Source organism: Chiroxiphia lanceolata, chromosome 5, assembly GCF_009829145.1.
Source record: "Chiroxiphia lanceolata isolate bChiLan1 chromosome 5, bChiLan1.pri, whole genome shotgun sequence".
In the NCBI taxonomy this organism is placed as follows: Eukaryota; Metazoa; Chordata; class Aves; order Passeriformes; family Pipridae; genus Chiroxiphia; species Chiroxiphia lanceolata.
The window spans coordinates 8,598,527-8,620,606 of record NC_045641.1 but is presented as its reverse complement, the minus strand read 5'-3'; the positions used below and the strand labels follow the sequence as shown (position 1 = coordinate 8,620,606).

Below are 22,080 nucleotides of genomic sequence, written 5' to 3'. Positions count from 1 at the left end.
ATGCTGGCTGTTCCTTACCAGCCCTGGATCTGCAAATTTAACTGTGGGAGGGGTAATGGATATGAAGTGTGGGAAAGGCAACTGTTCCATTGAGCTCAGCAAGTTTTTGCAGACAGATACAGACCCTCATAGCAAACTCTGTCGTCTAAGTTACAAAAGAGCATGAAAGGTGAAAAATACTCACTGTCTTCCACATCCCAACATTGTGCAACAGGGTCTCCATACTTAACATCCTGCCTTCTGGCTCGCCTATGGGAAGAGCATGCAAACTTGTAACACTTCAGACATAATTGCTGGAATTCAACAACAAAATACAGAGGAGCTCAACAGATGTGGACTTGCATTGCTCCCACCCTACTGCTGACAATTACAGTCTTAACTAAAACCAGCCTTACCCTCAAAGCAGCATGTGGCCTAGAGAGATTTGTACAATTGACATCAAGAGAAGAGGCTGTGATTTTGGAAAACCACTGGGAGGGGAAAGAGAAAAACGAAAAGAAAAAAATCTGCCTAAAATAAAGAGTGTGTAATACAGTGACAGAAAGAGTATCTAAACCTGCTTTAGGAGCATGGGTCTCTTAGTTTGGTGGACTGTCTTGGAAATACCTAAAAACATCCTTAATATTAGAGATCATGAAAAAGATTTGAGGTTTAACAGGTGATATTCAAGATTGAACTCAGGATTAGCCCAAGGTAATACTGACTAGTAAGTCAATCATTAAAATGAAGAGAGAAAAGCATAGTCATTTTACTTTGTTAAGAAACAATTTACAAATCTGTTTATCTTTCATCTTTGTGTACAGAAAAACACAAGACAATGGTCTCAGAGGATCTACTCCCTTCCACAACTAATTTGCCTGCTAATCTCTGAGTGTGTTACTTAAATTCAATCTGATTCATTTTCATTTCAGCGTAACAGCACTAAAAAAAAGAAGTAAGCTCTTCTTTTGTGTATGATTGTGTTTATCTCCCAAGAGCTACAAAAAAAAGTTTTTATTTTAATTTTTCAGTAGGAAAATTGGAGATCCAGGAAGGAACTGGTTGTTTCCTCACAAGCAACAGCAGTGGGACCCCCTGTGTGCAGAGAAATGCCTCTGACAGAGAACAGGTTCCCAAGGTTGACCTGTCCACTGTGCAAAACCTGTAGACATGCTGGAAGCACAGAAGGAAAATATTCAAGTAACTGATCTCCTGGAGGATTCCCAGGGCCAGTCAACCATCCTTTGTTTTGGAGCCATGGACTTTTGGCCTCCCCACCAAACTGCACATCTGTTAAAAAGCATGGACCATCAATCTCTGTGTCTCAGCCCACCTCAGACTTCAGCAAGCCTCATGTGTCACTAACTTTGCAGTGAGCCTGAACACTTGCTTTTCTCCTTTCATTTATGCTTCTCTGAATTTAGTTTGCTTTGGTTATGAGGGAAAACACATAAAGTTCCTTGACACCATAACCTATGAGTCATTAACTTCAATGGTTTGTCTAATTGCTCAGGACCCAGCCCTGTGACCCCTAAGGTAGAAAGTGTCATTCCAGAGTCTGAGCTCAGACTTCAGCCTCACTCACTGCAAGAATTACTGGCTGGAGGGCTTTGTCCAAAGGGGAATGAAGAGGCTGTGAGGGACTCTGGTTCCAGCTAAATCTCCCAAAAACTTCAAGAGATGCATCCAGCAGCTTAGGCACTGAGCTGCTAGAGCCTGCAGTGTGGTCTCCCTCTATCCAGATCCATGGTGCTCTCCCAGCTGGTGGGTACAGATAATTCAGATGAAGTGTCTTTCACTGTGGAAAGGCTGCTCCCAGTGTGGTCAAATCATGAGACTTAAATCTCTGTCTCCCTCTCATGGCTAGACCACAAATACAATTGTTCAGTTTGGTCAGGGAATTAAATGTGTTTTATTATTGACTACTGTGGGATACTATGTTAAAGTCTGCTTTCTAACTACAATGATGTCCTATGAAAAAGTCAGAAGCTTAAGAAAGGTTCTCGCCTCTTGGGCAGAGTTAGCCACAACCTGGACCTCCATCTGAGCATCTCGTGCCTTAAGGCATTCAGCATAAAAAAAGGAAAGTGATGAATTTATGATGTTCGCTGCAGTAGCCAAGTTACTGTCACACACACTTAAACAAAGCTATGTTGTCTTCACAGCTCTTTGAGCAGAAATGTGAAACATGGCCAGAGTATGATCACATTTTAAGGCAAATGACATGCTAAGTAAAAAAAGCAACAAGTTATGAATTGGAACATCTAAAGTTCTTTCTAGCAGCAAGATCTTTTACAGCATGTTGGTTTTTCTTCTTACCTTTTAGAAGTGGGGGCATATCTGGAACAAGAGTTTCCATCCCAGGCACAGTATGGGTCTCTGGCAAGGCAGCAGTCTGCACAAGCCTTCCCATACGTGTGACATCTGTGCAAAGAGAGCTGAACCAATCCATCCCTGGAACCAATGTACAATTGTTGCTGCAAATCAGGCAAAGCAAATTAATTAGGAGTGTTCTCCAAGTAGCCTGGTTAAAAAGTTCCCTTCTTCATTGTCACAGTTGCAGACTTTCAACCTTATCCCAGATTTTACAAAACAAGGGAGAATTCCCCATTACTGTAAAATGTTTCTCAGGGTTCAGTGTGAATTGGCTAGTCTCCCTCCATCCCTGACACAACGGAGCAGAGAGGAAAGGGGACTGCAGTCCTGGAAAGACACCAGCACTCAACACCCTTACACCTTTAGATTTGTGCTGTAATAAAAAAATCAGAAGCAAATAATGGAAAGAATGGTTTAATAATGCATTTAAAAGAAAGGGGCTGGATAGCCGTGGTATTAAGAATCTGGAAACCAGGGGTGACCTTCTGTGAATACTACCTCATCTTCTGCTTCTGATCCTTAGGTAGGATGGGGATAATGTTACTCCCCTCTCCCCAAAGTGTGAGTGGATTGCCTGTTGAGACAAGGGTGGTCCAAGCTGGAGCTGGCTCAGGCAATACCTCCAGCTGGCCTGCCACCTTTTTTCAGGGGAGATGGGACCCAGCTGTGCTGTGCGTGCCTGAAAGGCAAAATACCTCCTTCCATGTGAGGGAGGCGTGTTGTGCCAGAGCTGCTCTGGCCACTGCTGCAGGGCAGGGAGGGATGGCTCTGGTGTCACGCTGCTTCCCGAGCATCACGTAGCCGTCATAGAGCTTGGAGCTGCCATAAAACCGTTTCCCATCAGGAGATACCCTAATGGGACTGGCCCCTGTGCTGCCAGGGTTGGACCACCCAGATTTAGGCTGCAATTTTAGAGGAGGGGGACTGGTTCTGTGCACACAACTTTTAGCACAGTGAGGCCCTGATTTCTCTCGACTAATAATAAAAATAAAAACAATAATAGTAATAATAATTTATTGCCAGGTTGTAAAGAGACAAGCATGTCTAGGGGCTGAAAAAAAAATGTACGTTGACTTCACTCACAAATCCCACTACCATATGACTAAAGATTTGTTTCCCTGAATAATTACCAGCTTGGGTACACAAATTACTGTTTGTAAGCAAACGTGAAATTAGGCAGGCAAACAAGTGCAAACATATCTGCTTCTTTCCAGATACATATTAAGACCCACCCATGGAAAGCCTGGCCAGTAGGTAACAAGTGTCATCTGAAAATAAGTTTAGTGTTCAGTGTACCACATATCCTCCAGTAATTAAACAAACTTGTGATTACCTGCTTCTGAGAAATCTCCATGGTTGAGATAAATGAAGGATGCTGAAAAATAAATTGGTAGAGGTGTATTAGTTTTCAAATGCTCTGTTCTTAGTGAAAAAGCAGAACTTAATGTACAAAAAGTAAATAAAATTACAGATTCGTTTGCTTGGTTTAAACAAATATGAAAAAGAAAAAAACAGAAAATCATGACTTTCATGGTTCCAAAAAGAACTCCCATAAATTTCCCCCACTGAAAGGAGGGAACTGGCTTCAATTCTTAGAGTTTGCTATCTACTCCACACTGGGCAATGAGCTGTCACATCAACTTTAGTTCTTATTAAACACTATTTGAAAGGCTTAGATGCCATTTAAGGGATACATGGGCAGATCCTCTGCACCAGGATGTATTTCACTACCATAACAGACAGTGAAATTTTTGCCAATGACTGATGTAAGAACAGCACAAAACTCAGGGTATTATCTAACACCAAACAGAAGATGATTAATCTAAGCCTATTGTTTCATACTAATGCAGGAAATAAGGCACCTTTTTTTTCAGCCATTCACCCCCTTCAATTTTCCTGTATTCAAAAACAAAGAGGTAACAGTTATAAATGTTAACAGTAAAAATGTGAAGGAATGCCTGCTGAATAGAAAAAATAGCTTCTTTTTTTGTTTTAATATGATATGGCACATTTTCCCTTGATGTTATGTTTTAAGAATGCGTCAAATTGGTGCACATACTAGAACTGCTGATTACTTGGCAGGCCACTGAATAATCTTGGTATTTTCTGAGTAATATTTATAATTGGTGTCCAAAACAGTGGGAAGAAGACATACAGATCCTTTAAGTTAAAGTTTCATCATACACATGGCATATCAAAAGGCATGTGGAGAAATGAACTCTGAAATAATTGTTAATGATCCTGTCCTTACACTTGGAAAAGTCTTTAAGTCCTAAATTCATTTATTCAGTATGGACAGAAGTTTGGGCTAAGACCCTGTATAGCACATAGGATGTGAGAAAGTAATCAAAATGCCATGTGTGCAGACAAATTTTGGTGGAAAAGCAAGGTGAAAGCTGATAAACAGCTATATAGCATGAGAAGAAAGCAACACAAAGAATGAAGAAGAACCTGATAAATCAAAAAGAAAATCAGTAGGGAAGACAAAGGCCTCCATTTTCCTGATGTAATGGCATGTTGACATCATCTCCCTCACCAGCACTGAAGTTAATCAGAAACTGTGCCTGTGCAACAGAAAGAATCTTGAGCCTTTTATAAGCTGTATTTATGAAGAAGACATTGGTGTTATCGGGGCTCCAGTTACACAATAACCAAATCAAAATGGTCAAAAATATTGAGTCAGCCTTCACCATCAAATTTAAGCACCCTGATAATCAAAACTAACTTTGCTTTATTTTCCTTATGTTTTCAATTCCCAATGTTGCTATGTTAAAGACTTTCTCTACACCTGTGAAATTTTGTCTGTTTTAAAAAAAACATAATTGTTTCTAGAATACTCCCATATCACTGTGGCCCATAGAAAATCTTACATTAAAAATAAAATACTACTAATAAAAAAATTTGAGCTCAAAATAAGATTTCAAACTAGAACAAAATTGAATAAATGAGGTTTTCTCTAAGTCTGAAAAATCACGGTCTGTTTGGCTTTGGACATTTTTCAACTGACTTACCCAAAGAATACCAAGGCATTTAAAAATTTACATAGTGTCCCTCTGGAAACTTGAACTAGTTCCAGTAAACAAACAACCAGACAGACAAAGCCGATTTGGGCCATAAAGTCCCCTGAATAATATTTAATTAATGTTGTGGCTATTAATGCTTACCTTGAATATCTGCAGCTCTTCCAAGACCACCTCCTCCTTAGTCCACTTCTCCTTTGTGATACTCACAACTTTCAGGACTGTGCCTATGTCTGAAACAAATATTCATCATGTAAAACCCACAGTCATGTTTCAATACGTATGGGCCACTCCATTTCATGCTGTGTGGATAAAGCTAATCCATCAAGGATGTAGCTTGCAAAGAACATCTATCCCTATTGCATCCACTGCTATCTACAGAGCTCTACACAGTACATTTATGGTTTGACTGTATGGCTGAGCCAAGACTGCTCCTGGCAGGGATGGTCTAATGCTCCTGCTACACAAACACAGACAAACACGTCCATGCTGCCAGCTAGAATTTTGTGCACATTTCCCTAAACCACAATTGAGGCCCATCAGACCCCAAAAAGAGCCAGCTCAGGGAACTAAATTGGCAAAAAATTATTTCCTCTTTTTTCTAGAATTATTTTGCTTCCAGTATAGCCCCTTAATCAGAAGTAAGTTGCATTTTAATGTGAAGAGTTAAGCAATGCACTTTTTTCATTTATCTTTTAATTTAAAGAAATATTTGAACAAGATCTCCATTCAGCAACAAAATCTTAATTTAATCATTGTAGAAATTATTTCTTTGAAGTTAACTAGAGAATTTTTTTTAAGTTAAATCTGTTAATCAATTTTAACCTGTATTCCTGCTTGGTGAAAAAATAATTTGCTCATTTCATGTCAGACCATTAGACATAACTGAACCTTGAATGGTCTTACAAAGAACTCAAAAAATGCTCAGAGGAAGTGGGCTGGGGGTGCTGGGATGTGGAAACGACACAGTGCAGCTTGGTCCTAAGCATTATGAATAGTATTGAAATTATGAAAAATAATACATTCTAATGGAAAGAACGAGACTTGCATTCTTGTTTTCTTAAACTACTGAAGATCATATTACCAATCAAAGCCAAAATTATTTCAGTTTGCCTTATGTATTAGAGCTTTTTCCAGTGTTTGTTTGACATAATTGCCAAAGCCTGCATATGTCCAAGCTGGTTATGTACATTCAAACATATAATAAGCTACTGATCCGCTGTTGCTCAAAACCTCCTGGGTTATGTGTTGTATGCATATTCAGTCTCTCTGTGTAATATTTGGAATTTTATCTTTAAGTTCATTTTTTTCCTTATGACAATTTTAAAGGAGAAAATAGAATAAAACTATGTACTTCTGGAAAAGAAAACTCACTTCTAAGGAAGGCACTGGAGAAAAATAAATATCTGCATATTATGGAGTGCCATCTAGTGACTGCATGGTACTTGCTGGCCTTGACACCTCTGAACCCAACTATTTACACTTGCAGAGTTACTGTTAGTGCTGATCAGGAGCAGTTAACCTGGGAGTATTCAAGTTGCTGGTCCCTCATTATAATTTTACTCCTATGAAAAACTTTATAATGGAGGACAGCAAACATCTGAAAGCAACCTCTATAGCCAGTAAAAGATTTTGTACATTTTTACAAATGAACCCCTTTTTTCAGACAGCTAAATTTCAAATTACTTTTTCTCACTATTATCAGAAGAAAAGTAAGTTGTAGTGAGAACTCCCAAATCCAAGGCATTTCAGAGTTTGGGAATGGGTTCCCTTTCCTTCTTTGTTGACTGCATTAAATATTGCTTTCAGAAAGCAACAAGAATTTTACATCACCATGGCTAAACTCATTCCCAGTCTTCTCATTCAGAAAAGGAGAAAACAACACTGTGCTTTTCTCCTTTCTGACTCCACTGTACTGACTTGTGGGGATCATAGAGGGACTCTCACATTGTCTTTTTTTGGAAGACAGGAGTTGTGAAACATGTTTTGCTGAAAGACATACATGGTCCAAGAGAGAGGCTCTCTGTGGACTCGTGTATGTGATAATGCAGCTGGGAAACTTGTGAAGGTTGAGACATTCCACACTTTAAAAGAGACAATGCTCTGGGACAATTCACTCCTTTCCCCAAATTACTTCAGAATATCCATACCTATCAAACTGTGCTATATGACACAAAATTTGCTCATAGGCCATATAAAATGCTGTGTAACCCCACAACACTGGGGCAGGATTCAAACCAAAATCTTAATTTCCCTGCAGCTCATGGCAGTAGCTCATCCACTGCACTTGAATAAACCCTGTCACCTCCATGTACCTAAGTTTCATCTTCTGTAAGATGGGGATAATGATAATGACTTCCTTACTAAAACACTCAGATCTACCAGTGAGAATTGCTTTATAAGACCTATACAGAATGAGAGTGTGAGAATGTCAAATTACGGATTAAGAACAAAAAATTCCAGTGGAGTAAAATTGTAGATTATTACTTCAGAAATGTTATGAATAGGTATATTAGTATTTCTTAGCACATCTTTCTGTTGGGTGGTTCATCCAGTGATTCTAAATTTAATTACTATGGTAAAACTAGACTTTTTCCTTCAGGCATATGTCTACTGTAAAAATGCATATAGATACATAATTATCCACAGAAAAACTGCAAAGCAGTCTTTTTCCCTGACAGAGTAGTTTAACCTCTCTCTGTTCAATCCTGGTTGTCATGTTTGGAGCTATCATGTTCCTAATTTATATCTTTAAAATTGCTTGAGTAGAACTGTTGCCTTAGGCTCGGTTTGAAATCTTTCTTAACTGTTCAGTGTCACATGAGATATAATCCTGAAGCATCACGCCACTACTACTAATAAGAAGTACTCCTTGAAGCTATTAAGGTTATTTTTTTTCTTTTTAATTGTTTATTGATGTGCTTCCAGCAGGAATTGGAGCCAGAGTACCATGTAATGTAAAGACAGGTACTGAATGGTATTGGAGGATAAGAAAGTCTAGGTACTCTGACCCTTAACTGATTTATCACCTAGGTACCAGAAGGTAGGCATTCAAATCTCAAATGTAATAATCCCTTGATTAGTCTAGTCAGCACTTGCATGAAGACCTAAAACAGAATCAAGTGCACCTAAATGTTTCCTAAAGCTGCGTGCATAGGAAAAAGATGTTAATCAATAGGTTTGTTCAGGACCTGCTGGGCTAAAAGTATTCTAAAAGGATGTGGTATGTGTAGATTGACAGTGGAAGTCTTCTCTCATACCTGTTCCTAGGAAGATAACATCATACTGCCCGTCCTCTGCCATGACGTGATCCACCACAATCTGAGTCAGGCGATAGTCCACGTTGATCCGAGTGAACACCGGCGCTCCCGTCACTGGGTAAACGGATTTGTACATCAGTGGATGGCGTTTAATAAAGCTAATGACTTCGTCAGGGAAGTCTCTGGTAGACTTTATCAGTGGATCATAGGTTTTGCTTGGACACTGAATGAGAGGGAACAAGAAGATGAGAGCAATTTAGGAAAGAAGTACAAATAGAAATCAAGTTTTCCATGAGAAGATTTGTGAAACCAGTAAGAAATCAGATTTTTCAGTGATTTTTCTCATCCCAAAATAGCACTTGGTCACCAATATTTCATTTTTTTAAAGCACTGCTTTAAAAACGGAGAAATTCCCATGAGGGGCTCAATGTGTCCACAATGAATTCCACCTTCTCATTCCCAGCCACACTCACAGGCAAAATATCACGTTGCATATTTTACAAAGACAAGGAGACTGAAACTGGAGGGAAGGAGACCTGTCATGCACGGGGTTAAATTTGCTACATGCTGGTCGAAGCAGCGCAAATACCAGCGTATGGGGCCGCCAACAGCAAGACTGGGGTGCCCTCCTGTGGCTGCCGTGGGATGAGCTCAAGTGTTTGAAATGCAGCATCTCAAGGTTTTTCTGTTTTCAATATTTCTGCTCCTGTTTTCGTGGATGAATTTCTACCCTGCTGACGCAGTGAGTCAGTGAGAAAGATTCTCTCTGGCGTGTCCTGATGTTGGACTAACAGCTTGGTTTCCCCTGGGAGATCCACTCAGATCCTTGTGACAGAAGGCCCCTAGTAAATTCTTCAACTGTGTTAATTTTTCCAGACTGAAACACCCATATCTATCTTTATATAGCAGGAAATAAGAAATCATAACTTTTCAGTGACTGCACCTCCTCTACCTCACACTTTTTTTCTCAAAAAGGCAGATTCTGCAGGTACCAGATGATCCCTATAACCTTTATTTCTCAAAAGCAGCATCCTTTTCTCTAGGTTTGAACAGCACTGTTTTGTCCTCTTTTGGTCCAAACAACCTGCTACAGCACTTACTGCTTCAGATACCTCCCAAGTGTCATTTAGTTACTGCTGGAGTTGACTCCCATCTCTCTTAGACCCATAATGACAAATTAATCACTTCAGCTGTCTCTTCTACTTACACAAGTAAGCTGGTTCTCACATATCCTACACATCACACATCCTATAAACCTATCTCTTTGATCTCCATCAAGTTTTTCCCTTCTCTGCTTTTTGGGGTGAGGGCAGGAACATATTTGAAGATGAGTCATGTTGATGAACCAAGATCTCTCGTGCTCACCTATCTCTGATTTTCTTCCCATGGCAGTTTGCATCTCTTTTCTGTCCCTGGTTTTACACTTAGTCTCTAATCCAAGTTTGAGTAAACTTCTGTTTTGAATCTGGAGGCATCTAAATGTGTTAATGGGGCACTAGAAATCCTGAATAAGAATAAGATGAACTGGACACACTGGACACAAAGGGTGTTGGCGACATCCTTTTTACATATAAACTGACCGCTTCTTTTTTAATGCTATTTTTAAGTAAGCAATCCCTGTGTTTTCTGCCAGGTGGAGCCCTAACACAGTCTGTGAAGAAAGAAATGTGATCAAGTAATGCCTTCAATGTCTGTCAGGAGAAAGTTAAGATTTGTTGTGAAGTTGCTATATGGTTCTCCTTCATGGCAAACTTGACAGAGACAACTTTAGTTCACACTCCCACCTCTCCAGTTTGACATGTGTTGAATCTATGGTAACAGCTAAGGGTTTGTAGTTAGGATTTGTTCCACTGTGAAAGGTTTGGCATTATCCAAAACATTTGTATTAGGAACAATACACTCAGTGCCAAAGCCTGAGCTTGTCCTTCCTTCCATTGCTGGTAAACTCCCTTCTCACAGCTGTGCAACATCAGCCTCTAGCAGAGAATCCATCCCCATGGGTTTAGTACTAGCCAGGATCTGTGTCTCCCTTGGGTTTCCATGGCCTGCTCTCTCACTGGGCTGAGGGATACACAGAGATCACCCTGTGATAGTGCTGACTATAAAGGAAACGTAGCCCCTGCCCCACAAACACAGGTAGGGTGTGCACATTCCTGGGGATGAATTCCTCATGAAGTAAATACAGCTAATACAATGCAGAAGGATTCTCATCATACACAGTTCTATGTGTACGTGTACCTGCATAAATACCCTAAATGCAAAGGCAGTAGCAATTAAACACAAATTTATGACTGAGAAAAATGTTCTCAAAAATATCAGAGACTACCTCTATATTCAGAAACTAAACAGGTCAGTGAAGCACAGACCACCTGATGTTCTACATCCACATCTATGGTCACACCTGAAATGTCTGTTGGGGTCAGTTCCTACTCTGCTTTAGACCCCAAACACTGCCACAGCACTGCCACAGGGAGGGTGCCATTTGGAGAAAAGTCTATCCTAGCATTAAACAGCACCATGATTATTGGGTTTGAACCTGACCTCTGCTTTTACTTAACTGAGTTGTAGCTTGTGTGATTTAACAGTCTACAACCTATTTGCATTCCTTGTTTGGACTGAATTTTACAGCTATCTAGAGACCTCATAGACTTTGTGCAAGTGTCCACTTGCTTAGTGTTGTTTCAATTCCTAAGAGTTAAGCCTGTGCATCCCCATCTTCATAAAGGATCTGAAATGTTTATGGAAAAAAGGTCTTAGGCCCCTGCATCACCTAATAGATTTTGGCAATTTCCCCACAAACAGCAAATCTGTACCAGTTTGAATTAAGATAAATTCCATCACCTACTCAGTGGTTTTGTTTCATTATACAATTTCATGTATGGCTGTGAAAGAACAGACAAGAGAAAAATAAAGGGTTGTATTGTTCTGTGATAACCGCTCAAAAGACAGTTGAATACAAGCAAGAAAGAAGAAAAGTCCTATTGAAAAAACCCAGTTCAGTTGGAAACACATATTGCAGTGAACTATCCCTAGGGAGTTTCTCTGAGCAGTCCTATAAGAACTTCACTCTCTAGCTTGCTGGGTATGATCTCCCACAAGGTTACATCCTTGAGGTGGGCTGTAGTCAGCTTGGTTTTGAGGATAACAATATCCACTGAATAATTTCACAAAGAAATATGACTTTGGGACAAAAAATAGACTTTGAGATAAAAAAAAAATAAAGCAAACCATAATAAGGGATAAATGTTTCAGACAGCACAATAACTACCCAGAAACCAAATCATGTGTACAGTTTCCGCACAAGCAGTAACTCAGGAATGAACATTTTCATCTTACCTTAAGAACAACTGAGATCCGAGTCTTTGCCACTTATACCACAATTAGACCTCAAAAACCCTAGTGATTTCAAAAGGATGTTCACCTTTACAGTTGTTGCACAAAAATTTGTTGGAGTATATAGAAATAAACTTGCATGACAACTTTGTCTTTGGCTCAAACAAATTCACTTCTTCTATTTCTCAACCATGCAACAACACTCTTCCCCCACACTGTGTACTTGAGGTTGATTTTCCCTTGTATGTCCACTTTCCATAGTTCATGCTCTCACTTACTACACTGAGTTACCATGAGCACCTTCTGGAAATCTGTTAATTGCTCACCTATCCACGGCTCAATCCCAGAAGTCCATTTCTATGTGAAAAATGGAAATAGCCCCTTGGGTCTAAAAGATCTCCTAGATTTTTGCCAAAAAAATATCAACAGAGGAAGATGAAAGCAATGACATCACTCATTAAAAAACACTAGGATAAAATGTCTAACAATATGGAACTAGAGAGTTGCTACAGTAATCCCAAAGGCCCAAACCCTACCATGCATGATACTGGGAAATCTTTTGCCAGCTTGCACAGTTAAGTTAGTAGAAACAAGGACTAAGGGTCTGATTAAGAGATCTGCTTAAGTCAACAGGGCCTTTTCCAATTATTTCAGTGGGTTTTGGATCCTATCCTAAGGCAGCACGACCACAAAGAGCAGCTGGGCAGGTGTGACCCTGTTGTGCTTGGCTGAGGGAGTTATTTCCAGAGGCATCACCCACTGTGGCACGATGGATGGAACAGGGGAATGAGAAATTCATTTTGGTCATCCTTTGGCAAAGTCCTCAGGCCGTTGTTTAATGCTGTGTCCACCCATCACTGCAGAACAATTCCTGTAGGTTTATGCTTCCTTTCCTGGCTATCAATAGGATGTAGGATGATAAAGGCTGCGTGGACAAGTGGGTGAGTGAAGCAACCTTTCACCTCTGAAAATGTGAGTTCACATCCTGTTGCAGGTCTCATGATAATGATGCCAGTGTTCTCTGCCCAGGTCACAGAGAACACTTATTCACATCATCACCAGATGCTGTCTCGGATACGTGGCATCTCCCACTGGAGACAATAAGAGATTGACTTTTATATCAAATGTCACAGGAGGAGGTTGGCAGAGTTGTTTCATGTGGACTACAAGAGAATCTGGCTCCATAACAGTTCTTATAACACCATAACTCTGCTCTCTCAGCATTTTCTGCTTTTGTAATAGGGTGGGATTCATCTCTCCTGACTTAGATTCTTATCTTGGCTGCACAGAGGGGTGTCTATCTTTTTCTTTCTGATAAAGAATTCTAAACAACCAGCTCATGTGTGATGTTTTTCTTCTAGATAGCTGACATCAAGCAAAATTAATCACATTAAATTAGTCAAATTAGTACTGTTAGATAAGAATTTTGCTGGAAATTTGTTCACTATATAATTTATTCTTGAGGTTGCTTAGGCCTTTCCTGCCATGAATGATAACTTGGTACAAATATACACGTTAAGAAATGAAAAATAAACAGAACAAAACAACAACAGAAGACAAAACCCAACAAAACCAGAGCTGGTAGTGCTAAGGGCATGTCTATTCAACTGCTCTCTAAACTCTGTGGCACAAAACTTTTAAGGAATCAAAACATTAGTTTCTTGAAGTTTCTGAAATGCCTTCTGTGTGAGCTCAATTTGACAATAATCACTCTGGATTAAGTCCTGATCCCAGGTGATCTACAGAGATGCCTTTTATTCTCTCACCTGTTATTTGTATCCAAAAGTAGTCATGAGGTAGTAAGTGAAGGCTAATCTTTCTCAAATAAAAGCAAATGCACACTAAATTAACACCACACAGATGTAAGCTTTTCTCCTTTTTTCACTTGTCTTATTAAGTTTGCAGCTTAGCAGAGTGCTGGATGTGTAGATCTCACACAGTACTGAGATACACGGTGCGACCGTGTTAACATTATGTGGGAACTGTGGCCAAGATTTTCAAAAGCTGGTGCCAGAAGCTGAGCTCCTAAACAAACCTCCAATGTGCCAAATTGCATAGTGCTTCACACCATCCAGTGAACTCAGTAAGCTCTGCTGGATCTAACACCTATTAAAATTGTGACAATTATCTGAGAATGTAAAAACATATCCTTTTCATTAATGATGGATCTGTAGTTCAGCAGTGCTGATGTCTACTGACAATTTTAAAAGAGAATATTGTTCCCCAGGAGCTTCAAAATGGTTTCTATTCCAAGTGTGCTGAAAATGCCAGTTTAAAAGTGTTTTGTCACATGGATCCTTGGACCCACTTAACACTGAGACTCAAGCACCCACAGGCTAGATACTCAACAGAGACTTCATAATACTGAGTGCAGTAGGTATCTGCTTGGTGCATTTTATAACGTCCAGGTTGAGAATTTTTATGCATTTCACAGGAACTAAGAACTGTGCTAGCAAGTCACTCTTGTGAACATTTGAAGCATCCAATGTAAAACATTAAAGACTGAAATATTTCTTAAACCTCTCCCTTATCTGGCAATTAGATGTCTTAGTCTGGGCTTCCCTCCTAGGAGAAGTGTTCCTTGTCCTGGGAACTTCTCCCTCCTTTCTCTTTAAGGTGTTTTTCTTTTCACAGGTTAATTGCCTCTCAGCTAGCCAAAAATAGAAAGTGTAAAGTCTTCCAGTTCCTTTATCACTGATCCATCTAACAAAAAGCAGAACAGAGGAACTATCTTCAACCAGTCACTTCTGTGTTAAATGGGGACCTCCAACACACCCAACACATTGAACTTAACTTGTAGAGTGTACAAAGAAATGCAAAGGCTGCATCCTGAGGGGTTAAGATTCAACACTGAAGACTGGTGAGAGCTTCCAAGATGCCCAGAAGTACTTTAAAACCGAAGTACTTATGAATTTATGATCTTGTGTAGATTAGATGACAGTTTAGAGATGACTCTCAGGGCATAGGCACTTGTGTGCCTTTGAAGGTTCAACCATAAGCCCTTCTGAAGGTAAAACTTGGGTTCCTCAGCGGTCTAAGTACTATGTGGCTTCTCTTCTGTAGTCTGATCAGAGCTACACAATACGTTTTGCATTTGGACATGCCTGAAAAAAGCCTTAGTGCTTCCCTACAGGGTGAATGAGTTGTGCCAGAAAGACACAGAAGTAGAGAGACTTTCATACTAACCTTGCAGCTACTCAGAGTGAGCCTGGAAGAGGGCAGGGGAGAGAGAACAAATCAGGTTTGTAGGAGACAAACAAACAGTGTAAGTTTTAAATGGAATCAAACTCACTGTACCCCCACAACAAAAATCACAATCAAAAAATTTAAGTCCTTATTTTTGTAAGGGTTTGTAAGCCACTGGTTGTGCAAGATTTATTCTACTCTGTTCTTGTGTTTGTCCTGAGCACTTTGTATTGCTTTTCCATTTAACACACCTGTGCTGTTCATAGAAAACACTGAGAAAATTAAGAGAGCATGAATCTGAGGCTAACTGAGCTGAGACCAGCTGGGTGAGTGAACTTGACTTTGCAGGTGGCACTTTGCAATTCTCTGCTGACCTCTACCGTCAGGAAAGATGACAAGATTTACAGCATTTCCAAAGGCTGCTATGAACTGGAAGGTGATTCATGCTGGGGAAAACTGGTTGGTAAGTAACAGAAGGTGTAGGAGGCTTTCTGAGGAAAATAAACCCACAAAGTGAAACATTTTGCTTGATTAAGCAGCCCCATCTACAGTGGGGAGATCAAAGGAGAGAGGAACTGGAGAAGCAAAGAATGCAGTCTGTCCCATAAAAGATACGTGAAACAGGAAGATAAGTCTAAAAATAACAAGGGAAACTTGCGCAACCCTCAATGTTTCATGAACAAGCTTATTAAAGCAGCAAAACTAACCAGACGGGAGGACAAGGGGAGGCTTTTTGGCAGACAGTATTTCTCTGTGGCACAGCCAAGTCCCAGTAGGATGGATACCACACCTTGTTCAGCCTGTGCACTGGATTAGCAGAAGAAATAAAGGATGGGGTTTCACTGAAGAGAGGGAGAAAAAGCAATAGAGACAAAAAAATACGAAAAAAGATGAAGCTGAGTCAGGGGACATTTAGGTTAGATACTGGGAAAAGGTTCTTCACACGGAGGGTCATTGGGCACTGGAACAGGCTCCCCAGGGAAGTAGTCACAGCACCGAGCCTGACAGAGTTCAAGAATCATTTGGACAATACTCTCAGGCACATGGTGTGATTCTGCAGTATCCTCTGCAGGGCCAGGAGTTGGACTCAATTATCCGGATAGGTCGCTTCCTACTTAGTATATTCATTCTATGATTAGAGGAGAATCTGAGGACTTGTAAGGGAATTTGTTTTCAAAAACAAAAATACAAGGAATTTAAGAGCTTGGGTCCATATTCAGATCTGGAGTGGAAAGAGGCGAGACATTAAACTATTCAATGTACAAGAGCAAAGTGCAGGTCTGTTTCTTCTTGTAGCTAAGTGACTCAGACTACAACATTCTTACTTTGCTTATTCAGAGCTTAGTTTTGATCTTTTGGCAAATTAGTTAGTAAAATATCTAGAACCGTCAAAGATATTTGGTGTTACCTTGAATAGCAGTTAACAGTCCTGTGTTCTGCAGTAGATCAGACTAAGTGTTAATCTGGATCTTTAAACACTGACATTCCTCTAAAAGTCTGACCTTAATGACACTTACTCACCATCAATGAAATGAGGATCACTCCTGTGTATGCCATCAGAATTTCCAAATGGGTGCTATGAGTTGCTGTCATACAGCTAAATAAATTAGAAATTTTTTTTCCTGCTAATTCACTGAAAATCTTGTTCGAATGCCTTCTGTGATTACCAGGACCACATTATGAAAAGTCTGCTTCAGAATGCAGAACACACTTTAAAGAAAGTCCTCCATGGTTTCTTTATTAATGGATAATTTCCTGAGTGAAACCCTAAGAGACTGGAAGAAAACTGGTTTTGTTATCTGGGGACAGCTGCAAACATGCAAGTCCAATTTTTAAACAGCTAAAGCAGATAGAGCAAAAGCTCCTCTGCTTTTCAACTCGCCCTTTGTGCCGGGGCTGCCTGATTCATGTTTTTTTTCTGTCTCTTTTTATTTCCAAATGCAAATATATTTGAAGTCTTGCCTCTGTTTAATTCCCATTATTTCCACTTGCACTTTAATACAGCTTAGAGAAGCTAAAGAGCTGCATGTTTCGCAGTGTCAGTGATGTGGAGTGTGCCAGAGGTGCCCTTTCACCTTGTCCAGGGATCTTTCAATGACGGCAGAGGGCAGGCAGACCCTGCTGCAGCTCCAGGACCACAGGCATTGTGAAGGCTGCTCGGCATTGCGAAGGCATGATATCACAGGCATGTTCGGAGTTTATCTCAGACACAAATTACCACAGGAAGCATTTTGTCAAAATTTCAATATCAAAGTGGTCACAGCCTCTATAGTGAGCAGCTTTATTTACTTAGGAGATAAAGGCAGCTGAGCAGAAAGTTAAATTAGGGTAAGCAGTCTCCTGCTTCTGTATAAATGTGGAAAGGAAGTCAATGCCTCTCTCAAAGTCAAGCATCAAAAGAAACACATTTCCTAGTATAGCCATTTTTAGACTTTGCCCGTAACCTAAAATATAGGAAATATAGAATCAGAGCAGTGCTGGCTATGCCAGCTGCAGGCAGCACTTGGGAGGAGCTTACATTTAAAAATGTTCTAGTAACTTAAAAAAGGATAGATTATCCCTCTTTGGCTTTGTTCTGAACATTCCTGAACCACCTCATAACTGACAAGAAATGGTGAAATTAATCTTTAAGGAAGAGCATTTCAGCACTCACAATGCAGTGTTCTGTAAGGTTCATGCTGCTTCTTTTCCTTGCCTTTGAGCACTGTACTGTCTTTTCAGATTCCAACCTAAATCTTGTTCCTATCCAAGTTTGGCATAACCCATTACAAGAGAAGAGTGTAGTATGACTCTACTTATTGGGATAATCTATATTAAACTACTGAACCTGAAGTATTTTGCAGTCCAGCTCACTAAGACAACAAATAAAAAGCTATGCAGCAATACATTTACCTTATTTATATAGTAAAGATTACTTCTGAGAGCTTTCTTCAGCAAATCCACTTCCCTTCTTAGTCCTTGGTCAGAATAACTCCTACAGAAATCCACTGACTGTGGAGGTTCAAAGGACTTTTATGATACTGTTTTCTCACAGCTGTTATCAGGTGCTTAAAGGAAGTAGTTGGGAGAGTTAAGGGCACTTATGGAAAATATCTGTTTATCTTTAAACTTTCCAACTTTTAAAATACTTGCACCATGGATATTCAAATCAAATGATAAAGATCAGCACTGACATGCTTCAGCATGACATGTTTCCTTCCTTGTGAATCCCAGCTCAACCATGTGATGGCTAATACACTCAAAAATGCAATGAGCTTATGACGCGTCTATCTGTGCAGAGTGTTCATCCTTATGGGGCAGTCTGAATTTTTCAAGAGAGTTATTTTAATCTCTTTAGATGCCATGGGACCAGCTATTGTTCTCCCTGGCACCATTTTTGTACTTAAAACTAAATTCATCTGAACTTCTTAACCAGTCATAGAGTTGCACGCAATTAAAAAAAAAAAAATAAAAAAATTGAATACGATCTTCTTTCCTGGGGGCATTATCTATTTTGTGTGGCAGAGAGATGCATAAGCCTGCAAAGCCTAAATTGTCTAAATTAGGTACGATTTGCTCCATCAGCACAGATCCTGGGCAGGCCAAATCAGTCTCTGAGCTGCTTTGGTCTTTAGAGAGAGAGCTGCCTCTGAGGCCCATGTGCAGCTGAGAGAAGGGAATCAGTGCACAAGGCCTGATTTTCAAGCCCTTGGACCACCGTGTGCAACAAACAGCATGAGCTTGGACTGCACAATTGAGTCCACTGGAAGGATGAAGAAGAAAACACAGGGACACAAGAAAATGTGTCAAAAGACGAACTAAATTGACTAGATAATGTGGCTTGAAGCAAAGGTTACATGTTCATGTGAGAGAAATAGTGCAGGAACAGCCAAACACCTACGAGGAAAGGTCCAGCCTTGACAGCTCGGTGTTGGACTGGATTTAAGCAGTTGCCTAATACTAGTTCACTGAATACCTGACCAATCAATGTCAAGCTATTCCGGATAAAATCATTGCTCTTTTACATTCTACATACAAAGAATTGATCAAAGTTTTTGTGTTTTTTGAAAACAGCATTTCTTCCTCACCTGTAATGTCGGCCTGTGCTTTTCTGAACTTGATACCACGACAGAAGTGGGAAAAGAAAACTTTAATAACTGTTGCAAAGTTTTCCTTCTTGTTTTGGCCTAACTGTTACAACTGAAGTCTAAGAGACTGGGGTTTAAAAGTGTTTCCACATACCAGACTTCTCTTTTTCTTCCTGTTACTTATCTTTTATCACAGAAAATCTCCAGCAATTACCTCCTTATTTTACTTCAAAACACAAAATGTGCAAAACCACACAAAACAGAATCAATGGCAGTATCTCAACGATTTTAACAGACATGAAGATAACATAAAGACTTCAAATAAAATACCTCATCATAACTTAATACTCCATAAAGTAGTGGGTTTGGCTTTTTATGCATTGTTAATGCCTTAGAGGTGATCCCAACAGATAGAAATATAGCTGTACAGTGGGAGGCCACAATATGAGAGACAATCAGGAAATAGACAGTCTGGACACAATGTTATCTCGGAGACATGGAAAAATGTATATTTATATACCTACAGGGTAGGTAGAAGAGCTGTCAACAGAGGGCAAAGAGTTGAGAGGATAATTTGAAACATCCTGAGTGGAAAATGTAAATTACCAACCCTGGGAGGGGTGTGAAGCATGATTGCCTTTGAGTAAAAATAGAAGTATGTAATTAAGGAGACACTTACTGTACCAGGTCTGGGATATGGGATGCGACCTTCGTACTGTACCCACCGATGATCTGCACTCTCCTTGTGAGCATAAGGGCCATTGAACACAGCTCTGATGTCTGCCATGCTGTACACACACACTGCAGAGCCCTTGAACACAGAGCTGAAAGAGAAGGGGGTTTGGTATGCACACTGCAAACACCTCTTCAGAGCCTCAGCCCGCAAACTAACTAATTTCACAGGGTCTAAAGGGGTTTAGATCAATCCAACACCTGACAGTTGATATAAGTGGTGCTAAATAACAATGTGTACAAGTCTGATAACTAGAGATATTTAATGTCACTGCTGTTACAGTTTAAAGCTTTGCTTGGTTCAAATCTGGATTAGCCTTTGGGACCATTTGATAGACTGCCATTTTTTCTAGTGGCTGATAGTTTCCAGCTATCATTTACTAGCTATTTTGATTAGAATTTTATGCAAATTAAGGACATTCCTTTACACTGTGTTCACATCTGGAAGTCTGTATATTAGTGATATAGGTGAAGTCCCTGAGAATTACAAGTTGCATTGAAAAGACAAAAAAAGCCCCAAACAACAAAAGAATCCCCATTTATTTATTTTTCTACGTATTTTTCCTTTTTTAATGTATTTTTCTAAAAAAACTTCCAAACATTTCAGTTTTCCAAAGAATATCATATCAGGTTGTTGAGTGGCACGTACTTTAGTTACTTCATAAGCTATTTCATTCATTATGCAACATTTACTTCAATTTTAAATTTTTTTTGTGGTTATATATCTGCATAGGTATTATGGTGACTGCTTCTGAATTAAAGAGTGCCTTGGTTATTCTTCATTGTACTAACACTGGTCAGCATTTGGATAGTCTTTATTATTTACACTTAATTGAAAGGTTCTGGAGATGAAAGAGTTATTTTCTTTCCCACAATTCTATAGAAAGCACCTCACCATTGCAGCTGAGAGGTCATTAATTACTTAATGTATCCCCTTGAGATAAAGTTGGGTTATTCTTTCATAAACTCTAGTCTATAAAATCACTGAACTATCAGTTTAGAGAGTAGTTTTGATACTAAAAAACAGCAGATGTCAAGATGCTGCTTACAGAAATATTGCTTCACGACAAAGGTTTGTCTTAAGCAGCAAATACTGGTTACTCAATAAATATGGTAGAAATTTATAAGTTCAGCTTGATGAGATTGAAATGAACTAGCTTGCTTCTGATTGTTACATTTTCATTGTTTTCTATAATCATTTTCAAAAGTCAGGCACACAAAGGTTTAGGGACATAATTTATTATTTCCATTTCTGAAAAATATTGTCCTCAGTGACTAGAGCCCTGATACTGGAAGCCTTATTCCAGCAGTCTCTAACTGCTCTCAAGAATCAGGACCTAGTATAGAAGACCTGAGTATATAGAGAGTATAAAAGACCTGAGTAAGATCTTTAACATTTGTTCCCACAGCCAAACATGATCCTGACACTTACCTTGTTGTAGTGAAGACTCCATATACAAGCGGGTTTCTCTCATCTCTTGTAGAAAGTAAGAATATATCTTCTGTAATGGGAAAAATATGTTTTAGGGGTTTTTTTTAGTTAAACATTCACTATTTCTATATTTACCACTTATAATTTGGAGATTTGTAAAAATATAACAAAGCTTTATTTTAGTATGAATTTTAACTTATGCCACATGGATTTGTGTTACTATTCTGAAATATGTCCATTTGCAGGTAGTCTGGTTTTTATACAGAATCAGTTTTTCACTTTCCAGCTTCTGGAGGGGAAGGGAAAAACCCTGTACTTCTGATCAGATCAATTCTGGGACTTCTGATAAAAGTCAGAGATACTACTACTACTGTTTGGAAGAGGAGTAAAGTCAGAACAAGACACAGTACTTCTACAAATCAGGGTGGGGAAAAAAAAAACCCAACCAAAAACATAAAAACAAAACAAAAAAATCCCAGGCAATATTAATGTCAAAATAGACCATTAAAGATAAATCAACTTACGCAGCTCATCAAAATGTGTGTCTGCTCCTTCAGGACCAGGTATGGAACACACAAGCCTGGCTTTCAGAAAAGTTGTCCACTTGTTTATTAGGCTCCTTTGGCCTCCCATATCATTCTAACAAAAAGAAAATGAAAATACCTTAACATTAAACAGATAAGAGCTTTAACATA

General features: G+C 39.4%; 1 protein-coding gene across 4 annotated transcripts in view; it reads right to left on the bottom strand.

Moving 5' to 3' along the window:
• SEMA3D (semaphorin 3D) overlaps positions 1–22,080 on the bottom strand; it is a 139,279-nt gene that overhangs the window by 15,021 nt on the left and 102,178 nt on the right. For all 4 annotated transcript variants that reach the window (XM_032688655.1, XM_032688657.1, XM_032688656.1 and 1 more), the window contains exons 9-16: positions 21,910–22,024; positions 21,386–21,455; positions 19,901–20,045; positions 8,636–8,858; positions 5,520–5,608; positions 3,689–3,730; positions 2,299–2,456; positions 185–249 (exon numbers count right to left, since the gene is read on the bottom strand). In XM_032688655.1, coding sequence (XP_032544546.1) covers positions 185–249; positions 2,299–2,456; positions 3,689–3,730; positions 5,520–5,608; positions 8,636–8,858; positions 19,901–20,045; positions 21,386–21,455; positions 21,910–22,024 — 907 coding nt within the window. The remainder of the gene's footprint in view (positions 1–184; positions 250–2,298; positions 2,457–3,688; positions 3,731–5,519; positions 5,609–8,635; positions 8,859–19,900; positions 20,046–21,385; positions 21,456–21,909; positions 22,025–22,080) is intronic.